This window comes from Austrofundulus limnaeus, unplaced genomic scaffold, assembly GCF_001266775.1.
Source record: "Austrofundulus limnaeus strain Quisiro unplaced genomic scaffold, Austrofundulus_limnaeus-1.0 Scaffold3, whole genome shotgun sequence".
NCBI classification, from domain to species: domain Eukaryota; kingdom Metazoa; phylum Chordata; class Actinopteri; order Cyprinodontiformes; family Rivulidae; genus Austrofundulus; species Austrofundulus limnaeus.
Genome location: NW_013952405.1, coordinates 7,998,149 through 8,008,361, shown reverse-complemented (window position 1 = coordinate 8,008,361; position 10,213 = coordinate 7,998,149). Strand labels below are relative to the sequence as shown.

General features: G+C 40.0%; 2 protein-coding genes across 4 annotated transcripts in view; both read right to left on the bottom strand.

Annotated features, from left to right (window-relative positions):
* stap2a (signal transducing adaptor family member 2a) overlaps positions 1-4,197 on the bottom strand; it is a 7,019-nt gene extending 2,822 nt beyond the window's left edge. Inside the window, exons 1-7 of one of the 2 annotated variants that reach the window (XM_014020946.1) lie at positions 4,004-4,197; positions 3,300-3,371; positions 3,099-3,218; positions 2,380-2,436; positions 1,803-1,954; positions 1,586-1,717; positions 1,421-1,490 (exon numbers count right to left, since the gene is read on the bottom strand). In XM_014020946.1, coding sequence (XP_013876400.1) covers positions 1,421-1,490; positions 1,586-1,717; positions 1,803-1,954; positions 2,380-2,436; positions 3,099-3,218; positions 3,300-3,371; positions 4,004-4,111 — 711 coding nt within the window. In that variant the 5' untranslated portion in view covers positions 4,112-4,197. The remainder of the gene's footprint in view (positions 1-1,420; positions 1,491-1,585; positions 1,718-1,802; positions 1,955-2,379; positions 2,437-3,098; positions 3,219-3,299; positions 3,372-4,003) is intronic. The other variant, XM_014020937.1, reaches the window with a different exon arrangement.
* A 923-nt stretch (positions 4,198-5,120) lies between these two features.
* Positions 5,121-10,213, bottom strand: part of LOC106526360 (endophilin-A2) — a 12,331-nt gene continuing 7,238 nt past the window's right edge. Inside the window, exons 6-9 of one of the 2 annotated variants that reach the window (XM_014020955.1) lie at positions 9,401-9,507; positions 8,271-8,401; positions 8,074-8,112; positions 5,121-7,358 (exon numbers count right to left, since the gene is read on the bottom strand). In XM_014020955.1, the coding sequence (XP_013876409.1) occupies positions 7,171-7,358; positions 8,074-8,112; positions 8,271-8,401; positions 9,401-9,507 (465 nt within the window). In that variant the 3' untranslated portion in view covers positions 5,121-7,170. The remainder of the gene's footprint in view (positions 7,359-8,073; positions 8,113-8,270; positions 8,402-9,400; positions 9,508-10,213) is intronic. The other variant, XM_014020963.1, reaches the window with a different exon arrangement.

Genomic DNA, 10,213 nt, shown 5'->3' with positions numbered 1-10,213 from the left:
CACATATATGTGTGTGTGTGTGTGTGTGTTTATGTATATTTATTTAATTAATAGTTGTGTGCATTATTTTGTAMGGAATTAAGAATTATTTTCTCGATGAATAAGAAGTGATGGGAATAAGGTTGCAGACAGGAGAAGGGGTGGGCTAATGTAAGTGTAAACTTCTGCCCACTTGTTTGAGCGTATGAACACTGAATATGTGTAATGTTTCTGTTACTTTCTGCTGTTATGTTCAATAAAACATATAAAAACATCAGCAGCTGCATTTGAAAATTTTGTGCCATCAAATATTTGACTTCCAAGACAGCTGGCGCTATGATCCTACGGATTTACATATTAAAGCAGAAAATACTGTATTGCACAACCCAAAACAGAAAAAGATGTGACGGTGTGTACGTAAAAACAATATTCTATGGTTTGCTAATCTCATACCCGTATTTTATTCACAATAGAATATGGTAAACACTCCAAACGCTCAAATCCACAGCTGTGAATGTCACACACTTCACCAATTAATATTTGAAGGGCTACTAAGATGACTTTTTACAGTTTTGTAATTAAAAACATTGACTGTTGCAACCTGGGCCTAAATATTCTCTTATTTTTTCATTAATACAACACGGACAGGCTCAAAAATATCCAATAGCAATTATAAATTTCTGCAGGACTCTGTACAGCTTTATCTTTGCCTTGGGAAAAGCAAAAGGTGAAAGACTTCATCTGATACTAGAGCAGCTGTTGACATCCTAATAAAAACAAGATAAAACGGGCTGACAGGAGTGTCTAAATCTATTTGCACAACAACCTAGCAGCAGTCTCAGACTCTTACAGTTCTTAAATGTGGACCACTGGTCTGTGCTCTGCATTCCAACTGTGTGACGTTGCTCTGTTCTGACCAGAGCGACCGATTTTTAGGGTCACTAATGTGTAGCCTTTTGTCTTCGTGAAATGACTCATATCTTCTTCTTGAGTGAGATTTCAGAGTTGCTCTCCATAAAGGCTGTTAGACGGTTACAAACATTTGAGCTTGTCAGTTGGAAATATGAACACCGTCACTTGGCCATATTGGAAATGTGCCTATTTAGGTTGTATTTTGAAAGATCCAGTGTGGTCTGATAGGTAAAAATAAAAGTTTTCTTTGAATTGGGTGTGTCAAACTAGCCAACTGGGTAATAAACAAGGCATTCCAAGCCATTCAGGTGAGTGTTTTATATGAGAAAGCTTTGCCTAATTTGTAATTTTACACCTTTGCAGACCATGTAAAGGCATAGTAAACAGGTAAAATACAGAGGAGAAAGAAGAAGAAATAAAGATAAACTGGTTTGAATCATCTACACAAAATTATAAACAAGTAGCTAGATTATACCCCAAGACTGTTCTCACAGGGAAAAAAAAAAGATTTAAATCTTTGTTCACTCACAGGATTTTCCACATCAATCACGTAACCACCTTGGTCCCGCTGAGTGACTCTGTAATGTCTGAACACTGACCTGGAGTTGAAAATAAATAATAACACATTATTTTACATGGTGTATCGTTGAGGAGTTTTGCCTTTTAGGTATTCAAATATTCAGCTGGTGCTAACCCGTTAAGATCCTGTCGAGTGGTGACGGCCAGCGAGCACCCGTCTCTGCCTGGACGGAGCAACATGTTGCCACAGTCCGGGTGTCTCTCCAGCAGGACTTCGGCCTCAGTGCGCGACACTGGACGAAAACACCTGAGAGTCAAAAGCAACATGTCAATGGAAAAATGTTCATGCAGACACATTAAAAAAAGCATGGCAGTGTCTTGTTAGAACTCACGGTGGGATCTCCCCCACTAAAGGAACGGAGAGGGGTGAAGGAGGAGCTCGGCCTGGATTGCGGGATCTCCTTCTGGACCTTTCTTTGTCCACCACCTCCTTTAACATTTGCAGTTGTCCCGGAAGCAATGTCAGACACGACGGCACGTTTAACTGTGACGGGACAGAACAGAGAATATTAGCTTTACAGCTCTGTGATGTGTCCCTGTGTCATCCTTATTATTCCCTGATGAATAGATATGTCCTCTTTTTACAGTAGATTGGCTGACAATAAAAGAGGTTAAGTGGAGTGGCCCAAATCTGACGGTCAACTGCTGGTTGGTTCTGGGGCTCTCCTCGTTTTGTTTGTATTAGCTGGGGGCCTGGGGCTTCCATTTCTCTCTGTTTTGTTCATACAATTCAATGAAAATTTTTTTAACCCATAATCTGTTGGACTCTATATGTTCCCTGTGAGTCACATATGAATAATAACATGTTTGGGGGCCTGTCCGGGATACCAACATAACAAGCTCTATTAAAAAAAACAGATAATGAAGGAATAAAAATGCAGCCAAAATATATGAAACATTGATACTCACGTCTGTAACAGAGTAAAGGAAACCCTTCCAGAGCTCTCGGGACTCTAAATTGGGCGCCTGGAAAAGACAAACATGTTGAGTCTGGTAGCAGCAAGATAATTGTGCCGATCTTTGACCCAATTTTCCCCTTCCAACAATCTTGAGGATGGCCCGATGATCATAATAGCGCTAAAGATGATCTTATGAGATATTCCTGTCGTGTGTGGTAAGGGTGATCAAGTTGGCTTGGAAGGACGTCTGGAATGCTCCAATCTCAAATCTGGGATATTCAACATGTTGGATTATCTTGGCCCAAAATGCTTTTGTATGTGATGTTTCCTGAGGACAAATGAGCATGCAGCCTGTTGAATAGTAGGTAGCCAATCAGAACTTGCGGTGATGGAAACACAGAGGGGAATCCAAAATACAGAAGAAAAAACAACTTCCCTGGAGGACCAGAAAGTCCAGTGTATGTCGGACATGTCTTTTTTTCCTGTTAAAAGTAGTCCACAAACTACTGACATTGCTTCGTCCTTGTTGGCCATGTTTGCTTACAATGAAATGACGTTTAATCAAGAGGTTTTGCAAGATTTCCCTTCTGACATCTGAATATTCAAGAGTGAAATCAGTTTATGTGGTGTGTTGTCTTTGCCGTGTGGGTGTGTTGGCAATCAATCAACAATTTCAAAATCTTGTCGTGATGGATATTCAGGTTTGAGTGCGTGAGCTGAGAAGCGCACCGTGAGTTTGGTCTCTCCATCCTTCATGCGGAGGATGAGCCGTGCTGCCTCCAGGTTTTTGTCCCGGCTGCTGTCATCCTTCAGGGACACAAACCCACCGAGGTCCAGCTTCTCCACATACTGGTACGAACACACACACACACACTTTAGAGGGAGCACAATGCAACAAGCACACATAAAGGCTTGCAGTAGGAAGCTTACATGAATATCCTTGGCATTATTGAAGAAATATAAGGAGTTGCCACACAGACAGGTCCACAGCCGCCTGGATGCCTGTCACGTACAGAGGAACAAAGACACAAATATGGTGCTTTCCCCACCTCAATTATGGATATCTGCTTTTCTATCACCCCCACATGTCCTGTCCCTAGAGGGTGGTAAGTGAGCCTCAGCTGCTAACTGAAGCACACAGATACCCTGCACCTGAGCCACTCTCATATTACATGTGTGCATGAAAATGAGCCTGTTATGACTGATGGGTGGGTCTGAACAGAAGGGRGCATCTTTTATGTTTAACCACACGAATCTTAACCAAAAGGCAAAAGATCTTGACACTTTCACTTTAGGTAACTTTTATATTTAGGAAATTGAAATAAAAAACATCAAGCTGTCTCTGAATTTGACATGATGTCCTGTTATTCTAAGGGCGACACAAACGCGTCTGTTATCAAATATGAGACATAACACACAGCCCTGACACTGGATGTAAATGCTGCCTTATCATCGCACGTTTGCCTTTCAGAACAATAAATCTCCAGCAGGCAGATCCAGCGGTGTTCCGTTCCGCCTCGCCCTTTCCAGCACAAGGAAGTTGACAGCTTTTTTGGTGGGAATCATGGAGGATCAGCCGGGTGTTTGCGCACTGACCACCAGCTACGGAAACGCGCGCGCCGGGTGAAACCCACCTTCTCTTTCGGTCCCCGCTTCTCCAGGTAGCCTTCGTAGTAACAGGGCGGGAGCTGCGTCCGGGGGCTCACCGAGCCGCAACGCTGCCTGACGGGTACGGCCGCCATGAGTGTCGCAGCCTGGGCACCGAGCGAGGACAAAGGGGCGCTGAGGGATCCGGGGGGGACTGACACGCCTTCTCCCGACAAGATAGAGCCGTGGCGGCCAGCCAACAGCTGGTGGGTGCAGCMTGGATCAGGGGGGTCCTGAAGAGGGAGGGGGCTGGTTGAGGTTAGCTGATGTTTGGAGAGACATCATTTAAATAAGACCCAGGTGGGGGTTGTTTCAAGAGGTAATCCCATACTTCTATGTCCAAATGTAAATAATGAATATTCTAAATATTCCCACTCAACTGTTTACTACATAAATGAAATTTTCTGTGAAAATGTAGTGTGGATGCTTCTGAATGACTGCTGAAATTATATGGAGTCATTAAAGCTTAATAAATAAATAAATAAAGAACATGAGCTAAAAGTAGCAAAATAGCTCAGATCTAGAAGCAAAATGCAAGCTAAAAGCTAAATGTAGTAAAAGTCTAGGTAAATTGGCAAAAACAAATGCAGGAAATTGGGAGCTAAAAGTAGTAGAACAGCATAACTAAAAGTAGCAAAACCCTGGCTAGATGCTAAAAGATGAACTAAATATAATTTGGCAAAATTTAAAGCAGCAATGGTTTAACTAGAAGCACCAGGTTAGCTAGTCACAAAAAGCTAGCTAATAGCAAAAAAGTTAGCTAAAGCTAAAAGTATCAAAACACTAAGATACTAAAAACAGTCAAATGATAGCTAAAAGCAAAAGGTAGCTAAAGTTTAGTTACATGTAGCAAACATGTAGCTAAACACAATAAAATGCTAGATGAAAAATGGCTGAACGGTAGCTAAAATCTTAAATCTTATTTGTAATTAAAGCTAAATATTGGAAAAAGTACAAGTTTCTGCAACCAAAGCATCACAGCATCCATTTTCTGTTGGGTTGTAAATAAAAATAAATAAAAAAGGTATAGGGGATAAACAAACACAAAATACAAAAGTGAATGCTGAGTCAGCATTTACAAAAATGAAAACAAAAAAACCTCACTAAAGACACAAATTTAACATTTATTAAAGAAAATGATAAGCATCTATTCATACACAGTAAAACATTCTTATACACAAGATTACACTGAGCCTAGGATAGAGGTAATCCATGATAATCCCACATTTAGTCTTCTCATAAGATCACAGTAACAAAAACAAGCATAAGTCAAAAGCGTGCATGCAAAATGTTACTTTTTCACAGAAGTTTTCCCTCAAAATTGTGCATGATAAAATAAATCTTTGTCTGCTAATACTTCAATATTGCAAAACTGATAAAGGATTTAGTTTAATAATAATGTTGCTGCTCTTCCAGTTGTGACAGCAGCAACCCACCAACATTGATCTCAGGCCTTTTGTTCCACAACTTCATTTGTCATCAATATACAAGCTGCATGACGGCTCAAACTGAGCCTTCTGGCTCTCTTTAAAAGGGTTTTTGACTTTAGTGTAATGAGGTGTGTAAACCCACACCTGAACCACAGCTATTACTCAACACAGCAAGGGTCTGAAACACACAGCAAAGAGGTACATTTAGGACAGGCAGTGAAGATTATATTCCAACTAACAGTCTGAGCTTCAGAGGCACTGTGGGTTGAGATGGGACAGATAATGAGGAAGGGGGGGTCGGGATACAGGGGGCAGGTGGTGATTAAAGACTGGTGGGGGAGGGCATAATCCACCGTTGTGTGCCCTCCTCTGTTGAAAAGGCCTGTCTGTTCCACTTGTAGTTGCAACAAAAAAGGGAGAGACGAGTGGGGCAGCGGGCAGTTTAACAAGGGGATCATGACAAGAGAATGGTGGCATTTTAGTGTACAGCACAAACCCTGACAGTTCATAGTTCGCTTGTAATAAGCTTAACTGGAACTGAAATCAGCGATTGTGGACGACCCTCGTCATTATTTATAAAAACACTGAGAAGATGTGCGTTCTGCTCCGTTTGTGCCTGAAGATGGAGGCAGGTAGAAGAACGCCAAGCACACATCACTGTGATTTCCATGCTCTGAATCAAAGCCACGCTTATCTGGAGAGGGGGGTGTTCAAGAACAGACACTTGGATAAAAGCCCTGAAAACATTTGTGTGACACTGCCAGCAGCATCAGTAGAGCCTGAGAAAAAGAGAAAGAGGAACTGAAGGGAGTTAGGTAGTTGGCATTGATGCAAAGCTGCTCAATATCTGGAGTAAGCTTAGATCCTTCAGTGTCAAGTATTTTACTTCAAGTTGAAAACCAGAGTAAGCAAGACCATTTTATCCCAAAGATTTACAGTTGAAAAACGTAAGCAACCTTTCTTTGGCATTAGTGTTTGGAAACAGAGCACTGCTGTAGAGATTTAGGTAGAAAAAAAACAAGGTTAATTAGCGTAATAAAAGTAGTTTAAATATGAAACATCTCAGCACGTAAGGCTCTGCACTCAAAATACCTGATGATGGCAGAAACTGTAATATAATAACAGGTAAGGCCTGGCTGCAGATGTAAGTCAAACAACTATAAACCACAAAATCCAGTTTTATCAAAAGACAAACATATGGCAGTACCACACAAACAGCTAAGGTTGCTCCACCAAAGCGTACCACCAGATGGCAGTGAAGGATAGAGTCAAATTCTAAAAATGGCAGCAACTAACAGCCTGGAGGCACGGCAGTTAAAAACATGTTTTTGTGTAGTTCCAATATTCAAAGTATACAAAACAAAATATGTTATATGGGGAATAAAACCACATAAGAAAAATAGCAGTAGTTTGACTTTTTAGACGCCGATGCACAATTCTCATGTCTTTACTTATGTGGTGAAGATGTAGTGTAAAAAAAAGTGCATCGGTGCAAAGAAGAGTTTATAAAGACTTACAATAAAAGCACCCAAACATCACATCATCCTTTTGTTTCCTAATGGACCCCCTGGCTGTTCTTATGATCCATTCAATCTTGACAAATGTGAGTCCTCGTATAGCCCCCCAAAGAAGAAAAAGATAAATACTTCCTTGCTATGTTTGCACTTTAATTGCGATAGTATAATTTTACATCGTCCTGATGCTCCTCTCCTGCATGGTTTGATTTAGTACGGCAGGGGCACGATCACTTCCACATAGTTGACGGGAAAGTATCCAGTTGTGCCACGGAGCTTCCCTTCAAGCCAGTTCTCGTCGATCTGTTTGACCAAAGTGATKATGTCGCCCTCGTTGAAGCCCAGCTCTCCTTCGTTTTCAGGCTCAAAGTCATACAGGGCTCTACAGCTCGGCTCAGCTGTAGGCAGACAAACAGAGGATGCGACAAGAAGGGAAAAAATTAGTTAAACCATAAAAGTGAACATTTCTAACTCTTCCCCTTCAACATGGTTAGTTTATGCTTCTTTGTTAAGATTTTATTGGACACATGTGGCATTAGAAGTTTAGAGGAACTCTTGAGCAGAACACTGATATGAGTGATTAAAACAGGAAATGATAAATGATATGTTAGTCATGAATCCTTCTGAAGCTCAGAATCAAACATGCCAATAGATCAATTTCTGTAAAACTTCCTTTAAAAAGTTTTGACCCTAATATTTTTTGTTTTATTCGTCACAGATTAAGCCTAATAAAAAGAAAGAAAAATAAAATAAATAATATCTAATTTTATTTAGAGCTTCAGAAGTTTCGGTGATCCCTGAGTGCGCTGTCAGATGCATATAATTCAGCCAATAGTTTTTGTTGGAACTTGAAAYAAAATGTTCCAGTTACTGATTAATTAGGACAAATATAGTCATGGTTGCTGATGATTCTATCCATCTGAAGCTTTGGTCAGACAAAAATATGTTCCCTCTTTATGTTCTGACCTGTTAAAGTAAACACACAAACACAATTCAATGTTAGTAAATCAATCTCAAGCACATGGATCCACTTTATGATCTTTATGAGGCACAAAACAAGGAAGTGGTGACATTTTGTCGTTAAGTCACGGGAATCTTCATCTGTCCACTCACACGGTCGGTTCTTGACGGAGGGTCTTTTGAAGGATGGAGCTGGATAATGTTACGGAGAGGGAAAAATATCTGTCAGGAAAAATGTAACGGGTGCGCACTGCGCCCTTCGGGGACTAGGAATTTGCGTGAACACATGCATGCACAGAGAGATAAAGTAAATTATGAAGGTCAAATTATTATTATTATTATTATTTTACCAGGAGCGTGAGCTAGAGGGCTTGCAGGAGAAGGTGCATATCCTCCATTTGATGGTTCGTCATACTCAACCGATTGTTGTCTGGGTTTAGGCCTGAATTCACGCTTTGGACGGGACTGCACCTCGTTTACTCTGCACAGAATCAGAACAAAGCAAAACACTGCATCTATAATCTCAATATAATACACACACATATGAGCTTTTTTTCCTTTTTATCCACCAGGATTGTTGTAAGGTGAGGAAGAGAGATTTGTAGAAACTGGTTGTAGAAATGTCTGCCTTCCTTTTGAACAGAGAAGATGGCACTTAGTTTCTGAAGTCATGACCCAGTTCAGAAAATCAACAATAAATGTTGCCACCTGTTTCATCTAAAAACTGACTCTCGACTGCTTCATGACATCGCTGCACAAAGTGAAACACAAATCTTTTCCTGACAGAAGGTCTGTGACAGCATGTCAACCTGTTAGGAGAGCTGTAACATCAGCATGATAGTTCTAGATTTAGAATTGGGGGGGGTGTCCATCAGCTGGTCACAACAAGGCTCGTTGATACTCTTTAACAAATAGGTCATTTCAGGACAGAGGAGTGGGTAGCGTAACTGGCTGAGCAGGTGCTGCATGTACAGAGGCTGAGGATCCTCATTAAATCTGACACAGATTTTCAGTATAAGACTTATTCCTGCGTGACAGTCTTCCCTCTCTGCCCACTTTCCTGTGGTGCTTTGAAAAGAAATGCCAGCGGTGCCAGGAAAAATATGAACAGACGCTGCCATTAAGGTTTTCAAAAGTATTTTTTGTGGAGCTTTAAAGATTACAAGCCAAATGCTATTAGCTCCATTATATACAGAAATTAGACTGTAAAAACAAGGTCCATTTATTATTCTGTGTCTGGTTTAAGCCTAAAACTTTGTGTAGCTGATCATTTTAAAATKAAGCTATTTTATTTTTGAAAATTACAAAATGTGTAAAATTAGTCTTCACTTGTAAAAACAAACAAAGCTAAATTGACTGTATTTGTGCTAAGCATGAGTTTATAATAATTAGTTTTACTTAGACAAGTAAAGATTACAGCATCAATAAATCACTTCATTAAATTTCATTTATTTTTTCTAAAGTTACTGAGAGTGCTGACCTTTCTTTCAGTTTGTCGTTAACTTCCTCCAGGATCTGTGTGGCCTGCCTGTGGTACTGCAGCAGAGACTCCACAAAGGAAGAAAGCTGACTCATCTGCTCCACTTGCTGCACACAAACACAAGAAAGAGTTCAGAACAAACAGACAGCACTGGCCTTTCAGAGGAATCATCCATTTGGTTTCCACTTTTCAATCTTTTTTATTCATTTATGTCTATCTCAATTTGCTTAACTTAAAAAAAGCTTAGCTTAACTTAAAAAAAGTTTGGAACTGGTATAAACAAATACCAGCGCAAACAGGTCAGACAAGTTTTGTTTTCAACAGGCAGCTGTGTGGAAAATTTAGACATTTCAGCCAACATATAAAGTCCTGCTGGCTGAAAAACAGAGTTCCCAGCAGTATGCAGTTACAAATCATTTGGGCAAAAATTGTCAAAAATACTAAATTCATTGATAATGAATCCAGTAAAGAAGGTTTCACATTAACTCTGTTTTCACTAAAAAGGTTTCTAAATCTTTGGACACAAAAATCCTGAACGACACCATGTTCTGTGTATAAATGGCAAATTAGTCCAGATGCTAAACTCAAATCTTTTGTTAGAGTGAAAAAATTAAAATAAATTTTAATTAATTGTGCTCGACACATGTATTCCCTGTCAATACTAAAACTATTGTTACAAATTCAGAACATCCAACAAGTAGATGCTTTTGCGACCATTTCCACAGCAATTCTTAAAGGGAACCCTGACTAGTTGTATTAGACAGTTTGATAAACATTTACTTCAACTATAAAAACAAGACTGTAAAATTACTG